The sequence below is a fragment of the Onthophagus taurus genome, chromosome 3, assembly GCF_036711975.1.
Source record: "Onthophagus taurus isolate NC chromosome 3, IU_Otau_3.0, whole genome shotgun sequence".
Taxonomy (NCBI): Eukaryota; Metazoa; Arthropoda; class Insecta; order Coleoptera; family Scarabaeidae; genus Onthophagus; species Onthophagus taurus.
Window position 1 is genome coordinate 9,462,699 of NC_091968.1, and position 21,992 is coordinate 9,484,690.

The window sequence follows — 21,992 nt, forward strand, 5'->3', positions numbered from 1 at the left end:
TTTCGGTTCCGCGGATTTCTTTTTATCACGAATTAAATGAGAAGTCCATGTAGCGTCATGTCTACAAAATCCATTACCTAAATCCAAGATGCCACGATATATTTTTCCTTCGTCAAACAAGAAGATTTAGTGACCTTGTTTTTCAAAATATGACTTGTCAACAAAATTTGTTATTATATTAAAATATTTGATTCCTTTCAATAAACTCATTGAAACCAAACGTATATCAAAACTGCTTGACTAATTTAAATTTAATTAAATTTTATTAATTCTATTGGGAAAATTAAAACCTATTAACACTATCCGACGAAAAAATTCAAATTTGAACAGGTGGTACAATGATGTATTCTTAATGATGGGCATATTTTATTTTTTCGATATTCCATATTGTTTTGCGGAAAATCGCGGTTTAGTAGGATGCGGTTATGACGAAATCCACTGGGAGGATTTCAACGCAGTTTTAACCAAAATATGTCAAATAATTACGTTTGTCGACTCCCGTTATTTGTTTATCAAAGTTATGTCTTGTCCAATCGGAAAAGATAGTGCGTTCTAGACAGGACGTCGCGCCATAATGGTACCTACATAAATAAAGATGAAAATACTTTTTTCTATACTTTTTCAATGTTATATTTATTTAAGTTCTCTATTCGACAGAAATAACAGAAATAAACTATTAAAATTGAATCGGAAGATTCTGGAATTCATCGGCGTGTATTATTAACATGTCGAATAGAGAACTTAAATAAATATAACATTGAAAAAGTATAGAAAAAAGTATTTTCATCTAAATCAACACAATGTTAAGAAAAACCAAAAACAATTATTACATAAATAAAGGCGCGTCGTCCAGTTTGAAACGCACTGTTTTCCGATTGGACAAACGGCTAAACCCGAATATTTCTAGGTCTAGTGTTAGTTCTACTTTTAGTTCTAGACCTAGAACTAGAAACATTCTGGTTTAGCCGTCTTAAGAGATGCACGGCTAAACCCAAATATTTCTAGTCATAGATCTAGTGTTAATTCTAGTTTTAACTGTTATTCAGTACTACTAGATTGTTGTATATTTTTATTGAACTAAAAGTTGAACTAACGCTAGCCCTAGAACTAGAATCATTCGGGTTTAGCCGTCTTATCAGACTTACGGCTAAACCCGAATGTTTCTAGTTTAGGTCTAGTACTAGTTTTGGTGACAATGCTAGGTAGCGCTAGTTAGCACTAGATAACATTATGTTGTACATTTTTATCGAACTAAAACTAGAACAAACACTAGACCTAGAACTAGAAAGTTTCGGGTTTAGTCATACGTCTTCAGACTAGTGTTCGTTCTAGTTTTAACTGTTATTCAGTGCTAGATTGTTGTATATTTTTGGTATACACTCCAGTTTAGCCGTCTTAAGAGATTCACGGCTAAACTCTAATGTTTCTAATTCTAAGTCTGGTGTTAATTCTAGTAATAGTGCTATATAGCGCTAGTTAGTACTAGACAAGTCGCTCATGCTGCCTACATTGGAGTGTGACGTCATGGGGTTGGAACTGCGCCTGCGCTTGCTTCTTGCTCCTGCGCCAGAACCGGCATTAATACACTATTTATCACTATGTTGCACGTTTTTATTCAACTAAAACTGGAACTAACACTAAATCTAGAATTAGAAACATTTTATGTTTTAATAAAATTGAGTTTAATTGCTTTTATTTTAAAAAATCATATCGCTATTGGTATATACAGTGAACAAAGGATATTTACTATAAAAAATTAGCTTTAATTTAAATCAACACTTTACATTAAAATTCATATCATCTGGTTTTGTCATGAGGTGCCATTGTTTAGTGCTTCAGGAAAATATATTCCTTCGTTTTTTATTTTTAAGAGGAAGCGTATGAATGCCCAGTTGTTGCGTGGAGATAATGCTGATATGATAGCAGCTGATAGCGATTCGGGTTGGATCAACGAGAACCTATTCGTAGATTGGTTACACCACTTCACCTTCTATGCTAAGCCAACTGTTGCAGAGCCAATTCTACTTATTCTGAACAATCATAAAAGTCATGTTAGTCTTGCTTGCTATCTGCTTTGTCGCCAAAATGGAATAATATTGTTGTCCCTTCCACCGCACACATCGCATAGTATGCAACCACTGGACTTAACATTTTTTGGACCTCTAAGGCTTCATACAACAAAGAGTGCAACTTGTAAATGGTTTCAAATCTAGGCTGAAAAATTACAAAGTATGGAGTAGTCAAATTTTTCACGAAAACTTTCAACCGTATCAGCAATATAGAGAAAGAAGCAAACGGCATCGGGCACAAAGCATCAAACCAAATTTGATGAACATTTCGTAGATGCGACATCACTTCCTGAAAGTCCTATTGGAAATTTGCAAAGTGGCGTAACAGTGACGCCTGATGTGCAGATAGCATCGACATCAAATGTGCAGCAAAGACCAGTAACCCTGTAGCTTGAAGATATTGTTAATGTTCCAAACTAGCACAACTGAAAATTAAACAAACTCGCAAAAAAAAGCACTCAGCTATAGTAACTAGTAGTCCTAGAAAAGATATTTTAAAAAAAGAAAAATATGGACCACATGAAAGGGAGTGAAAAAACTGTAAGTAAGGTAAGAGAGGTGTGAAGAATCTTGCATTTGCAGATGATAAGATTAAGACAAATGTTCAAGGAAAGAATATATCACTCAGAGTATTATGGCCTAATTTGTGATGAAAAGTATGAGGATCCTCCAAGTGAAGACTGGATAAAATGCTGCAAATGTAATTTATGGGCCCACGAAAACTGTATGAGTGGTGAAAGTACATCTAGATGATTTATTTGCGTCAGTGGCGGCGCTAAACCAGACGTAGGCGTCGGCGACAGTACATTTACGAGGCCCTTTTCATATCCCACAAAATATTTGCTTTGATCGTTGGGACTGCACTAGTTGCCCCAAGTAGTTACTGCAGTATAAATGTAGTGTTTCAGTGCAGTTTTCGAAAAACTGACAGGTAACTGACTGTTCGAAAACTGCACTGAATTACTACATTTACACTGCACTGAATTACTACATTTACACTGCACTGAATTGCTTCTGGCAACTAGTGCAGTCCCAACGAACAAAGCTATTGCTAGTTGCGTACTCTATTAGGCTAAGATTAAAACGCGGCTAGTTATATTATAAGTATATTTTCTATTAATTAAACAAAAACAATCACGCAAACGAACATAATAATAAGTAAAATTAAAGTAAACGAAATTTACGGCTTTTCGCTTCACTGAATTTTTTCAGTATTAATTCATAGTTTATACAGGGTGTCTCAGCGAGACCGGTCATTAGACGTTTCTGGGGTTCTAGCCAAACAAAAAATTTGAGAATGCAGACTTAAGTATTATCAATTACGTTCTCTTCATCTAAAATATTTTCAGATATCTAGCACTTCCGGTTATACCGGAAGTCGCCACCTACTTTATTTTTTTAAATGGAACACCCTGTATATTTTTACATATTTGGATTTGTCTGTTTTGAAGGTTTATAAATAACTTTACTTTTTGCAATTTGAACCAGCAATTCTCGAATTATTCGAATTTTTCTAGAAAAATTTGCTCCAGCGGACATTTGTTCAAAAAATCATAGAACACTCAATTTTTGAGATATCAATTTAGGATTCAGACCATGCTTAAACAACATGATGGAGTATGTTTTGGTGCCGAGAACGGCTGTCTAGATCGTTTGGTCACTTTACTATGATACGTTAACTTTTCGAAATTTGGAAGCACCATAACTTCATTTTTTTAAATGGCAACCCCCATATTTTATTACTTAGTCGTCTTCGGCGTCTCATTTTACATCTTTTATATTGCATATGTCCTATGCCTAACATTAATAGTTTGAGAAATAATTAGGGTTTTTTGAAAAATGCTCACATATCATATGGATATTAACCTAGTGTGCCATGAAAAACAAATGTTTAATGACTTATTGATAAACGTCAAAGTCTAATTTAGGTTGTTTGATGCTTGTGAGTCTAAAACCAGTTAAAATGGATATTAATAACGTAAATAATGTTTATACAAATGAAGAAATCCATAATTTATCTTTTGTGCACGAAAAGTGCGACAAAGTTCTTAGTAGAACTTACAGAATGTTTAATGAAAATTATACACATTTATCTCCGATGACAAAAGGTAAATTTAGAGGAATAGAAGGAAATTTTTTGCATTTTGGACGAATTAATCACGTGTTAAACTGACCAAAAAATGTAGTAGATAATGCAACGGAAGAGGTGAATACCTTGGCTTATTTCGAGCCCTGTTCCAACACCTCAATTCGAGCTGCCAAAGAAGATCTGGGAAGCATACTACGAACTTTGTCGCGCTTTTCATGCAAAAAAAATAAATTAAGAATTTCTTGATTTGTGTAAATATTACTTTCGTTATTGTTATCGATTTTAACTCGTTTCAGTACTAATATTAAGGGACATAACAGATAATTATTAGCTCACATGCATCAACTGACGTAAACAAGTGAGTCTTTGACAAGAACTCATTGAGAAGGCTTGTTTTTCGTGGCACACTAGGCTAAATATCCATATGATATGTGTGCATTTTTCAAAAAACCCTAATTATCTCCCAAACTATTAATATTAGGTAGGGGTCATATGGGATATAAAAGATATAGAATGAGACACCGAAGACGACTAAAAAATAAAATATGGGAGGTGCCATTTAAAAAAATGAAGTTATGGTACTTCCAAATTTTGAAAAGTTAACGTGCCATAGTAAAGTGATCAAACGTTCTAGACCGCAGTTCTCGGCACCAAAACATACTCCATCATGTTGCTTAAGCGTGTTCTCAATCCTACATTGATATCCCAAAAATTGAGTGTTTTCTGATTTTTTGAACAAATGTCTGCTGGAGCAGATTTTTCTAGAAAAATTCGAATAATTCGAGAACGACCGAATCAAATTGCAAAAAGTAAAGTTATTTATAAACCTTGAAAACAGACAAATCCAAATATGCAAAAATATACAGGGTGTTCCATTTAAAAAAATAAAGTTGGTGGCGACTTCCGGTATAACCGGAAGTGCAAGAAATTTGAAAATATTTTAGACGAAGAGATCGTAATTGATAATACTTAAGTCTGAATTCTCAAATTTTTATTTTCGCCAGAACCCCAGAAACGTCTAATGACCGGTCTCGCTGAGACACCCTGTATTTGCTGCTATTTCGGCTTCAATTGATAAAATTGATAGCGCAGATAATCTTTCTTGGCTCATTGTGTTTCTCAAATAGTTTTTTATTAATTTTAACTTTGAGAAGCTTCTTTCGGCAGAAGCCGTGCTGACAGGAATTGTTAGCATAATCCTAATAGATGTGTAAACATTTGGATATATTTCCTGCAAATTATTTTGTACAATGTACTATATTAGTTGTACTACATCTTGAACAGAGTCTGGCAAATTTGATTTTATAAGTTGAAGTTCTTCATAGAGTTCGAAAGGCTCTATGTCACTGTTCTCCACATCCCTGAGAGTTGTACCAACATCATTACAGTGCTTCAGAAGATTTTGTTTTGATAAAGATCTTAAATAATTGATGTCATAAATAAAACCAAATCGTTCGAAATATTCATTGAGAGATTTGAATCGACATTCTACGTCGACTATGATAGCGTCTACCATTGTGTTAAAAAAGTCAATTCTAAATCTCGTCTCCGCGGATTGCACAGGTTCATCTATTCCTTCGTAATCGAACATTTTTTTCTTTCTTGCAACTCTTCTTTCTTGAAATTGTGACGCAATTTCATAATTACTTTTTTCTACGAATGACCGAGCTTCTGCAACGCTCACATCAAATCCTGTACTGCGGTATTCTTGAATCCACTTGCAAAAGGAACGCAATGTGTCAACAGCCACTTTCAAGTTAACTTGAACTGATTGCCATAACTTACTTATATTATTGACGCGTGATAAAACCTCGTACCATACGTGTATAGCAACAATAAATTCAAATGTTAGCATTTCCTTCAAAACAGCTTCACAGTTACATAAAGTTTCAGCATCTTCACTTTCGTTTTTCAAATCATTTACACAGTTGATCACGTTATCGAATTGTAAATAAATAGCTTTAATTGCTTCTATTCGACTCTCCCACCTTGTGTCAGATAAAGACTTCAGTGTAATATTTAATTTAGATTTAACATATTCCCAACGTTTGGTTGATGCTGAAAAGAGCAAATAGATCTTGTTAATAAATCCGAAAAACGTTTTGGCTAATACTGAAGATTTGGCAGCGTCTACCAACAAGTTCCAACTGTGACAGCCACAAGGAGTGAAAAATGCTCTTGAATTAATATTCAATATTCTTGTTTTAACTCCTTTGTTTATTCCAATCATGTTTGCCCCGTTATCGTATCCTTGTCCACGACAGTTTTGGATATCTAAGTCATGTTTCTCCAATTTTTGTAATATAGTATTTGTAAATACTCTCCTGTTGTTTCAGCTACACTAATAAACCCAAGAAAGTGCTCTTTTATCTCGCCAGTAGAAATATTGCAATATCGTAATATGATGCTCATTTGTTCAACACGGCTAACATCCCTAGTGCAATCAAGCATTTTGTTTGTTTGTTAATATTTGATTTATCTTGAAAATTTATCTGGGTTGTTAAGTATTCGTAATTACTCCACTCTCCCCTATTTTCTTTTCCGCGCGATTTTTTTCTTAATGTAACATAGCAATAATTAGTTTAGAACAATTAATGATCGTTGTCGTGTCTGTATGCTGTGGTTCAAGACTACTTCCTGGTTGTTGGGTTGCTTCTTGGCTTCTAACACTGTGCTGAATATGCAACGGAAACTCCGCTAATGGTCCCGCCTTGGGTTTATATCGGTCCGAGTCGAGTACAATTTCTGTAACGACGTCTGGTAAACTACGAACTAGAACTTGGGGGATTGCATCCGAACAGTTTACGACGCTCAATTCAAGGTGCTTTCATACGATATGTATTCCATAATCAAAGTTGAGGATGTAATTTAAATCTTAAATGAGGACTACTTCATTATAGTTCATATTTTATGAGAAATCCTTCCCCTGTATAATAAAAGTCATTATTAAGGGTCATATATCGTAAAGGGGGTAGTGTTTAGTTTGGCAGTAAATCGGACGGGTCCACAGTAAAGCAATTCAAGTCAGCACCAGTCGGTGGCGATCGTGATTTGTACACGTTTTAATGATTGTTCCTTCGTCGAAAGGACCCCCCTAGAATGGGGAGATCGATAAGCTCGCAGTACCGGGTGGAAAAGGCTCGATTATCGGGCCAAGCCCCGTCGGGAATCAATTAAGAATTTAAGTCGGACGGTTAGGAAAAAATTGGAAGAATGGGTCGCGAACTACGACGACGACGACGACGAAGAGAGTTGGTGCCGCTGCTGCCGCCGGCAACTTGGAAATTAATATACAATGGCGAACTTCGTCGTCGCCGGTTCATAGCTCGGGGAGTTATTGGGGGCGCCCAAACTCGCACCAACTTCCTGGTAATAAAAGAACCCTCCCGTCGGAATTTCGATACTACTCGAACTCTCGACGACGATTAAAAACCGCTTCAAACCGGCGCCGTTAAATTTTCTCCCTCTCTCTATAGCGTCGCTCTCGATATGAGAGAAATTTAATTGAATAACTGCGGAAACACTTACCGAACCCAAGAAATCTATTACTTTTCAAGTATTCTTTTTTCTTTACATTTCAAAAGGAGTTTAAATTTTTTTTCTGAAGTCATAAAACTTTTTTGCAAAACGATTTTAGAAATCCAACTCCAAGTAGTAATTTATTACACAATCACGTTTTACCTCTATATGTAGGTACAGAAGTAAAACACTTTTCTTTTTAAATCAAAACCTTATGTTGACTTAGATATCCTTCAAGGTTTACTTTATATACAGTAAATACACAACGAAAAAGCAATAAAAAAAGAATTTCCTCTTCGATACAATGTCCCTCGACAGCTGCAAGACGAGTTGTTTGTAAAAGTGACTCTTTCCGAACAAACACACTCCCGTTTTGTTTATATTTCCTATACCACACAATATCCTATACTTTTCCCCTCCTTATTTTCGAAATAAAAAAATCTAATTCACTTCATTCACTAGTTCAAATCATCTTTCTTTAACTTTTCTATTTAACATCTCTCTTCATACGAATAGAAACAAAAGACCCCGCTCCATAATGAGTTAAAGCTCGTAATATTGGGTCCCGTCTTAGATCTCAAGCTTTATTCGTGAACGTGTGCTGCTTGCTCGGGCTGACAGTTCATTACAATGGCTTCGCCGCTGCAACGCCGGGCTTCACTAATTTGATTCGGCGTAATTAAAACGGTAGAACCCCTAACGTTTCCACGGAAGCGTCCTCGGCGTAGTTTTCCATTCGACACACTAATTTCTATTATGAAAGCGAAGTCGAACTAATCGAATAGTTAGAACCTGTATACAGTGAATTTCACTTAAGATGCAATATACAAAAATATATTTCCATAAAAACCTGGGTATACCTACTTACTTTGTCCCACATAACATGCAACATGTCAATATAATTTAAAAAATACACATACAAAGATGGAGAGAAACAATGAAAATAATAATGAAACCAGGTTAATGTGACCTACAACCTATATATTTTTAAAGACCTTAATTTAAGATTATAACACATTAGATTTCTTAAAACATGTTTAGAAGAAAATTTGAAACCTAAATTTACAAGACACAAGTACCCAAAAAATCTAACAAACAATCAAATGAAAAAACTAATAAAAAGAACCATAAGAAAAATGATCAAGAAACACTGTACGAAGATTGAAAAATTAAACTTAGAGATATATAATAACTACAGACTGAACTATGACAAAAACTTACTATAGCATTGAAATAATAGTTATTTATATTAGAAGTGGGCTAGAAACATAATTACTGTACGATTGTGGAGAATTGCACGACGAGGTTGTAGACCGAGTCGTGTAATCACACGAGTACTGTAATTATGCTCTAGCCCACGTGTGATATACAACATTTTATCTACGACTGCTAAAAGTTACTTAAAAATCAATTTCTTTAAAAAGGTCTATTTTGACATTTATAAGTAAAAACATTTTGAAATGATTGTTGACAATTTTGAATTGATATCAGTTTCAATAACATGTTTACTCTTCTGGAATAAGTGTTTCGAAATGTAAAAACAACAATATAAATAGTATTGTTTCTCTTTAAATAGGTAGCACTTTTTCTTTTATATTGTTGCTCGTTTCAATAAATTAAGTTTGTTCTGATTGGGCTAAAAATGCGTTACGTAATGAAACCAGTGCGGCAATGAACTTCATTATGTAACTCAAATCACCTCAAATGAGTGTGGTAATGATGACTTATCCAAGCAGTCGTAGATAAATGAAATTATTAACAATTGAAAAGTATTAACTAAGGAGAGATTAAAACAAGAATGAGAAAACAGACTTAAGAAATTGAATAACGTAAGAAGAGAAGAGGCAGAACAAGCAAAGACTATTAAATCTCAAACAGAAATTTCATAAAAGAATTACAAATATGACGAACATAAAATTTAACCAACAAGAACTAAAGATGCTAAATAAAGGACCAATATATGAATATATTAAAAAGAAGATTTAAAATCAGAATTTAACAATTACAAAAGCTGATAAAAACGCAGGCATAATAATAATGCATATACAAGAGTATATAGTAGTGATGGAACGGATAGTGATTTTGCGAAAAGCCGGCTACCGGATAATCGGCATCCCCTCCGGCCGGATATCCGGTTATCCGATATAGCTATCCCGCCATTATGGTTATATATAACTTCTGGTGCATTTCTGAAGTGATACCCTACTGTAGCGCATCACGCACTCTTATTATTTTTATATAGAAACATCATGTTATATCACCATGGGTTGTTATATCAACATAATGTATTTTCCCATGGCGATTTTGTTATAGTCATAAAATAATAAATAAACTGGTAGACAAACATAAAACATTCTACCAAATACTCCATTTTAATTTTTAATATTTTATTATATGGTTAATTAATATAGAGTTACAAATAAATATACTCTATAATTGGTGACCCCGACTATTTTCAAAAAAGAAAATATATAATAATAACCATATAATAAATCTATAATAAACACCAATCAAAGAAGAATTAGAAGAAGACGAAATATACACATGGAATAAAAACGACAAGAAGAAATTTACCAGAAATACGGAATAAAGAAATCTACGACAAGAAGAAATCTGCGTTTCATAAAAGAAAAATCTACCTAAGAAAAATAAGAGAAGAAGAAACCTACTATTACAACTAATCATCATAATAACTGATTTTTGGGTGAGTGACAATTGTTTCTATTCCTCATAAGTCAGACATTATATTCTTCTAATTTTCAATCATTGATTCTTCGATACTAAACAAGGTTTCATTCAAAATGCCCGATAATAACGTTGGTGATACACAAAATTTTTCCGAAAATTTTTCTGCAGTGCGACTTCCACCTTTTTGGGTATCAAAACCTGAAATCTGGTTTACTCAGGTGGAAGCAAAATTTTCAATTTGTAATGTGCAGAATGACAAAGCTAAATACAATCTGGTGATTTCTAATTTACCGTTAGAAATCATTTCATCAGTTATTGATGTGATTAATAACCCACCAGACACAAACTTATATCCTTTTCTTAAAAAAACTTTAATTGATAGACTATCACAAAGTGAGGAGAAACGTCTGGATGATCTCCTGTCGGGTTCAGAGATGGGAAATCAAAAACCATCTGAATTCTTCCGAGGTATGATGGTTACTGCAGGTGGTTCTCAAGTTGTAAGTCAAGACTTACTTTTAAAACTTTGGAAGAGGAGGCTTCCACACACAATTTCAGTTGCCTTACTGGCCTCTGGAAAAAGTGATCCACTTGAATTACTAACGATGGCAGATAAAATTTGGGATTCTTTAAATTCCGGTCCTTATCCATCATTAAAAGTTTCAGAAATTACGCCTGCCCAAAATTCACATTCGACGCATGATTTTCCTTTATTAAAAGCCATCAGTGATTTAACTTCAACTTGTCAAACTTTGTTGCAAACTGTAACACAACAACACACATCTATTACATCTATTCAAAATAAAATAAATAACTTACAACAGAGTGTTGAAGATATAAATTCTTTACAACGTCAGTGTTGTTCACATTGTCGTTACAATGACAATTCTTCATTTCGTTCGCGCAATCGTACTCCTTCTCGAGAACGTTCAAACATTTGCAAATTTCATAGCAGATATGGTACCAAAGCTTATAGTTGTGAAGGTACTTGGTGTAAATTCCATAATTTAATAAAAAATAAACCAACTACATCCTATTCAAATTCAAAAAACTAATTAAAGTTTCGATAGAAAAATCCTCACCTTCTTCAAAATCAATTAACCAAATATCTTCCAGACTTTTTGTATATGATAATAAAAATAACCTGCGATTTTTGATTGACACCGGAGCTGACATTTCTGTCATTCCAAATAAATTTTATCCCTTAAATCAAAAAGACTCACAGTCCATACTTACTGCGGCTAACGGTTCTGTAATCGATACTTATGGTAAAAAATTACTAACCGTCTCTTTAAATTTACGAAGAAATTTTCCTTTCGTTTTCACTATTGCGAATGTTACAAAACCAATTATTGGAGCTGATTTCCTCAATAAATTCGCCATTTTAGTTGATATAAAAAATCGACAATTGATTGACTCAAAGACCACTTTATCTACTTATGGCACGTTAGCCAACTCAGAAATTTCTTCCCCTAAATTATTTTCTATCGAAACTGAATTTACAAATCTTTTAAAATCCTTTCCAAATTTAACCACTATTCCAGATTTTAATTTACCTGTTAAACATAATGTTAAACATTATATTATAACCGATTCACATCTTCCATTTTGTAGGCCGAGACGACTTGACAAAACTAAATTTGCAATCGCCAAAAGAGAATTCAATGATATGGTAGAACTCGGTATTTGTAGATCATCTTCTTCTTCTGTTGCTTCACCCTTACACATGGTACCTAAAAAAGATTGTCAAGACTGGCGTCCTTGTGGCGACTATCGTCAGTTAAATTTAGTAACGGTACCAGACAGATACCCATTACCTCATTTGCAAGATTTTAATTTGAACCTTCATGGTTGCACAATTTTTTCAAAAATCGATCTTGTACGAGCGTATCACCAGATACCAGTAGCAGAAGAAGATATCTACAAAACCGCTATCACTACCCCTTTCGGTCTCTATGAGTTCTCTAGAATGCCATTTGGGTTAAAAAACGCAGCCCAAACGTTTCAACGATTTATAAATGAAGTAACTTCCGGTTTAAGTTTCATTTTTGTCTACCTGGATGATATCCTTATTGCTAGTAAAGACAAAAATGAACATTTAATTCACCTTCGACAACTTTTTGAAAGATTAGACAGTTTTGGAATCAACATTAAACCGTCTAAATGTGTTTTTGGAGTAAGTTCAATAGATTTTTTAAGCCATCATATATCTTCCAAAGGGTCTCGTCCAACTCAATCAAAAATTGAAGCAATAAATAATTTTCCTCAACCTCAAAATCTGAAAGAACTCCAAAGATTTCTTGGAATGATCAATTTCTATCACAGATTTGTACCCAATTTTTCTGAAATTCTTGGACCCTTGCATTCTCTTTCGACCACACTTTGCAAAAATAATCAGAAGCAAATTACTGTGTGGACAGACGAGCACACCAACTCTTTTTCACGTGCTAAAGATCTATTATCTCAGTCCGTATATATCGCGCATCCAAATCCTTCAGCCAATTTGACATTAACAACAGATGCCTCTAATACAGGTATGGGTGCAGTTCTGTCTCAGGCTATTAATAATACGACCCAACCCGTTGCTTTCTTTTCAAAAAAGTTATCACCTAGTCAAATAAATTACTCAACTTTTGATAGGGAACTTTTAGCTATTTATTCATCTATTAAATATTTCAAACATTTTTTATACGGCAACCAATTTACAATTTACACTGATCACAAACCGTTAGTTAATTCCATTCATTCCAAATCAGATAAAACACCAAGACAAACACGTTATCTTCATTATATATCTCAATTCACTTCAGACATCAGGTATATTAAAGGCGATTCTAACATTATTGCAGACACAATGTCACGCATTAATATAGAATCCCTCAATTTTCCTTATCCTGATTTAAAAGAGATTAAACATGCTCAATCTACAGATCTTCAGTTACAACATCTCTTACAAACCCAATCGCGAGGTAATACTAATTTTACACTCGTTGAAGAAAAATCAGTTTTTCCTGATATAACTCTTTGGTGTGATGTCTCAACATCCATTCCTAAAATTTATATTCCCGAAAAATTTCGCAAACAAATTTTCCAAAAATTTCACAATGTTTCACATCTTGGTATACGTGCAACTCGTCATTTATTAAAGATGCGTTTCTTTTGGCCCCACATGAGTAAAGACATTTATCTTTGGACTAGATCATGCATACCATGTCAAAAAACTAAAATTAATAAATATACAAAATCTCCTATAAAGCATATAAAGGTTCCACAAGGAAGATTTCAACATATACATATAGATCTTGTTGGACCTCTTACTCCTTCTTCTGGTTATTCATATATTTTAACTGTTATTGAACGTTTTACTCGATGGCCAGAAGCTTTTCCGGTTATAGACACTTCAGCAAGCACCATAGCAAATACACTTTTTCAAAATTACTTTTCACGATTTGGTATTCCGCACACAATTACTCATGACAAAGGGCGACAATTTGAATCTCAACTTTTTTCAAAATTTGCCATGTTAATTGGTGCTACACAAATTAGTACTTCTGCTTATCATCCGCAAAGCAATGGAATTTTGGAGAGATTTCATCGTACACTCAAAAATTCCATTGTTGCACGTGGTAATAGCAACAGGTGGTTTCACGATCTTCCAATAATTTTATTAGGACTCAGATCGTCTTTAAAAGAAGATCTGGGATGTTCTTCTGCTGAACTTGTGTTTGGACAACCGCTTCGTCTTCCAGGCGAATTCTTTCTTAAGTCAAACTCTTCGATAGACACAGATCAACTTCTTATTAGCCTGCGTGAATCTTTTGCAAACTTGAGACCAACTCAGACTAACTTTCATTCAAAATTAAAACCTTTCATACACAAAGAATTGTTTAAATCAAATTTTGTTTTTGTAAAAATTCAAGGAATAAAAAATTCTTTATCATCCAGATTTGAAGGTCCTTTCAAAGTTATTAAGAGAATGGATAAATACTTTGTTATTCTAAAGAATAATCGCCACACTTCAATACATATTGATCATTTACAACCAGCATTCTTGTTGAATGAAACCTTGCATGATATTAATACTGTTAAAGAAAATCCTAAAAAAGTAAAATTTTCCTTTTTATAATTTAAACAAATACTTATTATTTCAACGTATATAATGTCTTTCTTGTGCAGACTAAAGACAATTGTTACCACCCCCTATGGATTTCCTTTCCTTCTTCGTTCTTTTTATTTCTATGTTTGAAACATCGTCATTACTTTAAATTTTTAATTTTTATTGAAGGGGGGAATAATTGTAGCGCATCACGCACTCTTATTATTTTTATATAGAAACATCATGTTATATCACCATGGGTTGTTATATCAACATAATGTATTTTCCCATGGCGATTTTGTTATAGTCATAAAATAATAAATAAACTGGTAGACAAACATAAAACATTCTACCAAATACTCCATTTTAATTTTTAATATTTTATTATATGGTTAATTAATATAGAGTTACAAATAAATATACTCTATACCTACATTGTTACATTATTGCGATATTTGAATAAAAAAGAAATTAATAAGAAAACTGATATCTTAACTTAGCATCAACTTTGGATCCAAGATACAAAATGAACTTTTTTATGCTGATTTAACTCACGAGGCAACTCTAAAAAGAGGATACTTTAATTAATAATTGGCGATATTTCCACAAGGATCCTTCAAGAAATCAATTTTATAACGAAAGTTGAAAGTTATCGATGCAACATCGAAAATTTGATCAAAACTTCAAATATTGTTTTTTCAAAAACTAAAAGTTATTTTTCAAAACTGGTTAGTTCATTGAAAAGAGGACACTTTTATTAACACTTTGGGAAATTTTCATACTCATATTAAAAGAAATGGATGTTATACGAATTTTTAAAGCTTAATCGGCGGAAATTGCAAAATTAAAAAAAATTGTCGATTATTTCAAAAATTTATTTCTCAAGAAAAAGTGTTTTTTCAAAACGGCTTATTGCATTAAGAAGAGGATACTTTAATTAATAATTGGTGATATTTCCACAAGGATCCTTCAAGAAATTAATTTTATAACGAATTTTGAAAATTATCGATGAAAATTGCAACATCGAAAATTTTATCAAAACTTCAAATATTGTTTTCTCAAAAACTAAAAGTTATTTTTCAAAACGTGTTGGTTCATTGGGAAGAGGATACTCTTATTAACACTTTGGAAAAATTTCATACTCATATTAAAAGAAATGGATGTTATACGAATTTTTAAAGCTTAATCGGCGGAAATTGCAAAATTCAAAAAAATTGTCGATTATTTCAAAAATTTATTTCTCAAGAAAAAGTGTTTTTTCAAAACGGCTTATTGCATTAAAAAGAGGATACATTAATTAATAATTGGTGATATTTCCACAAGGATCCTTCAAGAAATTAATTTTATAACGAATTTTTTAAATTATCGATGAAAATTGCAACATCGAAAATTTTATCAAAACTTCAAATATTGTTTTCTCAAAAACTAGAGTTAGGATCAATGGTTCATTATCTAAATCGTTTACTCCATTACAAGGTGTTCCACAAGGATCGCCAATCTCACCTTTCCTGTATAACATCTATTGTGCAGATATCCATGGTCCAGCCGATAGAGAAATAGTACTAGATCAATACATACTACAGTTTGCCGATGACATTATCCTAGTATCACACGACAAAAACCTAGAGAAAACGATCAACAAGCTCCAAAATATGTGTAATATTATGATTAAATGGTTTTATAAATGGAGACTTAGGAATGAACATCGATCCCAAATTAAACATGAGTACACACTACAGGAAAGTACAGGCGAAATATTTTAGATCTCTAATTGTAAGTTATAAAGACAATGGTATAAACACGAAGACAGCGATGCAAATATATAAGAGCATATGTAGACCATTGATTGAATATGGTAATATTGTATTAATGTATCCATCTAGAAAAACGGGAGACATAATTGACAAGCGAAAAGAAAATGCTTGAGGATTATCTCTATTATCTATAAGACTAATGTAAGACTAGACAGACTACGGAAGAAATTTTTAGACAACAGAAACAATTATGAAAAAATACATAAATTATGTTTAAAGAGACAAGCTGCACAGATGGCAGTTGATCAGAGGACGTCAATATTCGAACTTTTTTCATAAATACTTAGCTGATAATTAATAATAATATTGTTAAATTCTTTGTTGTAATTATAGCCAGCGGAAAGACCATTAGGTCGATAGCTGTAATAAAGATTTATTTCTCTCTCTGTTTTCTCAAAAACTAAAAGTTATTTTTTAAAACGTGTTGGTTCATTGGAAAGAGGACACTTTCATTAACACGTTGGAAAATTTTAATACTCATATTCCAAGAACTGAATTTCATACAAAGTTTTAAAATTATTTCTCAAGAACTAAAAGTGATTTTTCGAAACGGTTTGTTACACTAAAAAGAGGATATTTTAATTAATAATTGGTGATATTTCCACAAGGAACCTTCAAGAAGGATTTTATACGAATTTTTAAAACTTAATCGGCGAAAATTGCAAAATTCGATAAAATTGTCGATCATTTCAAAAATTTATTTCTCAAAAACTACAAGCGATTTTTCAAAACAGCTTATTACATTAAAAAGGGGATACTTTAATTAATAATTGGTGATATTTCCACAAGGATCCTTCAAGAACTGGATTTTATACGAATTTTTAAACCTTAATCGGCGAAAATTGCAAAATTCTAAAAAATTTTCGACCATTTCAAAAATTTTTTTCTCAAGATGTAAAAGTGATTTTTCGAAACGGCTTGTTGCATTAAAAAGAGGATACTTTAATTAATAATTGGTGATATTTCCACAAGGATCCTTCAAGAAATGAATTTTATAACGAATTTTGAAAGTTATCGATGAAAATTGCAACATCGAAAATTTTTTCAAAACTTCAAATATTGTTTTATCAAGAACTAAAAGCTATTTTTCAAAACGGGTGGAATACTAAGTAATAGATTTTTAATATCCGGCCAAAGCCGGATATTTGGTAGCTATCCAGTATCCGGCCGGATTTTAAAAAATGGCCGGATAGGCCGGATATCGGATAGTTGCCGGATATCCGTTCCACCACTACAACATAGGAAAAACTGAAACTTTTTGAATTACAACAAATTCATAATAACATCAAAAAAACCTTTAGAAAATTTTCATAAACAAGTCAAAATAGTTATAAAAGATTCTGAAGAAACAATCTTGATTTTTTGTTATTTTGTTTTTTGTGTAATACTATTGTATGACGTCGCCAATAAAGAGTTATAAGTATTATTATTATAAAAGCAATATATTACTATGGTAAAGATATGTAGACGATATCTTTATCATCATAGATACAACAGATGAGTACATTATTAAAGAGCTGCATTCTTATATCAGCACATTACACGAAAACATAACGTATACAGTGGAAACAGAATAAAACAACAAAATAACCTTCATGGACTTGACTTTAAGAAAGACAAATGATGGAATACATATGGATATTTATAGAAAAAAGGCACAAACGGATATAACTATCCTAAAAAACTCACAACATGACTACACACACAAATTGGTATCCTTCAGAGCATACATTGACAGAGTCTTCGATATAATACTGGGAAAGGACGAAATAAGAAAAGAGATTGAAATAATAAAACAAATAGGAACAAATAGGAAAAAAGAAACATAACATAACAATAACTTCCAAGAGCAATAACACAACCAACTTTTGATAAACAATAAGGACAAGATAAACATACTAGACGGTAATGGTGTTTACAAACTTATTTGTGAAACCTGCCAAACAACTTATATAGGTGAGACGGGAAGATCTTTAAAAACGAGGATTAGAGAGCACAAGAACATAGACAGATCCAACCTTGGAAGACATTTAATATTCAATAAAGACCATGAGTTCAACAAAGAAACGAATACATTTATATTGCATCACAAAAACAAAAGTCACTTGATGGAGAGCCTCGAAAGTTATGAGATCAATAGTTTAAATTTAACAACCTCAACAGAATTTGCCTCAACGACCAGATAACAACTAACATTAGACCATTATACACATATTTGAAAATAACTTACACCCCTCTCGAAAATCCGAATTTCGAGGATGTCATACCACGGTTACAGTATGATCATCGCAACATTCTGGGTCCCCTGGCAATCAACAATCCTCTTTTCCTTGCAGTATCTCTTTCATTTTATTATTATCCTTAGCTCCCAATTAACCGTTTCCTCCTATACAACACAATTTCTTAAACAGTCATGGATAAATTTAAATGTAAATTTTACGACTAACTTTGTTGACATTCGTTTCATGCCGGGCATGGCCGCAGCACAGACATCAACAACAAGGTGACCCTTAGAAGTCAAACGACGAGAATAAAATATAATAACATTAGTCTTTTAAGAAAAAAGTGTTAAAATACATAAATTTATGAGGGAAAAACCAACAACACGAAAAGACCTTTGATAGAAAAAAATATGTTTTTAGAAATATACATTTTTGACATAAGTTATAACAAACAAACACATTTTTCGAAAACAAATCTAATATATTTTTTAAAGTTAAGTTTTGATTTGTAAATGTAATTCAATTAATTTTTTCTTTATTGTAATATAGCAATGGTAGAATCCAGGTTCGTCGTAAGTTTCACAAAGTAAATAAAAATCTAAATACGATGAAAATGTTTGATTTTATTTATATATCGGTGCTATAAATTGTTTCGGAAACCTACAGTTTCCTTCTTCAGGCACGAATAAAGGATTATATAAAAAAGAGGGAGCACTGTTAAATTAACAAAAATGTGTAAAAATTGAATAAAAAATATATACCGGGTGTCCCTCAAAAGTGGCTCACCCCCATATTTTTTTTATTATTAGTGATATAAGAAAACCATTTGGAATGCATAGTTAGGTCGCTAAAACGGATTATTACGACATGAAATCATTCTTTTTGTACTTCCGGTTACACCGGATGTGACTAATTTCGTTATTTTTTTAAATCTATAATTTTTTTTTCTTCAGTTGGGTAGACAGTGTAATTTCACATAACTTTTACTTGAAAACATTTTCACGATCGCTTATAATTTTTGAATTATTTTCGTTTTTTTTAACGTTTTAGTACCTTCGGAAAATGTATTACAACTTTTGACACAGAGTAGCTAGGTTAATAGTACAAACTACGTTATGTCCCTCTTGATTTGCTATTCCTCGAGCAGTGATCACTGCTATGCTTTAGTTAGTGGTTCTTTTTTAATAATGGTGTAAATTAACAGTTGTATTAAATTAGTTTTAAAAGAAAAACGCTATAGAACAATTAAATTTAATTCCATTAAGTTATAATGTATAATAACTAATATAATAAATGAAATTCAAATAAGACAAAGCAAATTCTTAATTCTAAAAATAAAAACAATTCGTAAGTAACTGAAATAAACTTTGTAAAACAACAAATAAAACAAAAAACTATAAAAATAAAATATTTTTTATATTAGGTGTTCAAATAAACCACCATTCTGTGCTAAACAATAGCCCAGTCTATCGTAAAAAGTTCGCCTTACATTCGCTAGTATATCGGGACTAATATCCTGTATACAATTGCGAATTTTTGTTTGTAAGTCATCCAGATTGGTTGTCCTTTCTTCATCAAAACCATAAATTTTCGATTTTAAATATCCCCATAGAAAAAAATCATTGGGGGCTAAATCTGGTGATCTAGGCGGCCAAGTTAACGTTCCGCAAATAGATATTACACGATTTGGAAATTGTGCGTTAAGATACTCTTTAACTTGCCGGCTGTTGTGAGCCGGGCAACCATCTTGTTGGAACCAGATACTTCCAAATTGAACATTGTCTAATTGTTGAAGCGATGGGATTACGTCATTTTGCAAAATGTTTAAATACTTATGACCATTTAAATTTCCTTCTATGAAAAAAGGACCGATAATATGGTCACCTACTAAGCCAGCCCAAACATTTAATTTTTGGGGATATTGTGTACGAGCCGCATAAACTTTGTGTTCATTGTCACGGCTCCAATATCGAGCAACGCTGGGATTATGCCGACCATGCAAAGGAAATGTAGATTCATCGGTAAATAAAATGTTTTTTATAAAATCAACATTTCCGTTGGCCATTTCCATCATAGTAAAGCAAAATTCCGCCCTTGTAATATTATATTATCGTTCTCGCAGAGTTCCTGACTTTTTTGTACCTTGTACGACCTGTACCCGTGTTTCTTTAATGTTTTTAGGACGGCTACATGGCTGATAGCAAACGTCTCTGCAACTTGTCTGCTTGACTAATTTTTATTGCGTTCAACATCAGCACATATCATCATATCACGTAACTCATCTCTTTTACCCCTTCGTAATTTGTGTTTCTGTGGAGACACACATCCATGTCGCTCAAAGTTTTTAATAATATTTGAAATTGTTCCGCGACTAGGAATTGATCTGTTTTCATAGGCCACAGGAAACAAATTAATTATTTGTGCTACAGAATTGCCACCATAAAACCATTTTATAATCTGTACCTTTTCCGCTACAGTAAACAACATCTTAGTTTTTTTTTGCTAGGGTTAACTACAAAGCGATGCGATCAACTTCGCCTCTCAACAATCTATGAACGATTCAATTTGTGCATTACCCCTACGCTTGTTTATCCCCCACTTAACGACACCGAATATACACACACACGTATACTTATGCGTACGTCCGTGTTGGGTGTATCTCCTAAAATTAAAGTTACCAATCGGTATATAAGGTCACAGACCATAAAGAGCACTTGCAAATCAACACATCGACAAGTGGTACTAAAGCCTGAATGTCTATACAATCAACCAGCTCAACATCATGATGACTAGCTACAGCAACCAGAACTCCACCACCTCTGTTATGTCCAACCAAATCAAACTTACGATCAGCTCGTACGACTCTGTACTTATCCACGAATAATTCATTAGATCCAAGATCCGAATTTAAATTAGTTTCCGATAGAGCAATCAAATCATAGGTACAATCAGAACATTTAATATAAAATTCACGCGTTTTTGTACGAAGACCATTAACATTTTGATAGTATACATTAACAGATTGATACATTTTGTTGGGCAAAATCAGTTTTCCGAAGCCTTGACAATTGAGGGAATGCCACGGATGTACTTTAGTATCAAATCCTTTTCGCCAGACTCAGTTCTTGTTTTTAATTCAGTCCTCGCCCTCCTATAAACATCAACCTGGAAAGGAGTACGATCATTCGAGACAGAGATGTTCTTAAATTCATTATGGGATTTCAAATTCCGCATATTACGAAAAATAAGCTTAAAAGAATTATGATCTGATAATTTTACTCGTATAGGCCTAGATCTCACGGTATTAGAAGCGTCAATTTTACCACAGCGAAAAGGCTGAATAATAGGTTCAGTAACCCCCAAATGCGTAAATAGTTTGCTTAGAAAGGCAACATGTATAGTATTTTGATTATAACAAGAGAACCAGTCAACCGATTTCGATAAACAATGACTCATTCGAAAGCTTAATCTTTGACCAATACGAAAGTGGAAATG

General features: G+C 32.9%; 2 protein-coding genes across 2 annotated transcripts; both read right to left on the bottom strand.

Annotated features, from left to right (window-relative positions):
- Nucleotides 1-5,413: 5,413 nt before the first annotated feature.
- LOC139429339 (uncharacterized) lies at nt 5,414-6,388 on the bottom strand. Its single transcript, XM_071195023.1, has one exon. The coding sequence runs from the start codon at nt 6,386-6,388 to the stop codon at nt 5,414-5,416; it is 975 nt and encodes a 324-aa protein (XP_071051124.1).
- Nucleotides 6,389-19,911: 13,523 nt separating this feature from the next.
- LOC139429340 (uncharacterized) lies at nt 19,912-20,562 on the bottom strand. Its single transcript, XM_071195024.1, has one exon. The coding sequence runs from the start codon at nt 20,560-20,562 to the stop codon at nt 19,912-19,914; it is 651 nt and encodes a 216-aa protein (XP_071051125.1).
- Between the last annotated feature and the right edge of the window lie 1,430 nt (nt 20,563-21,992).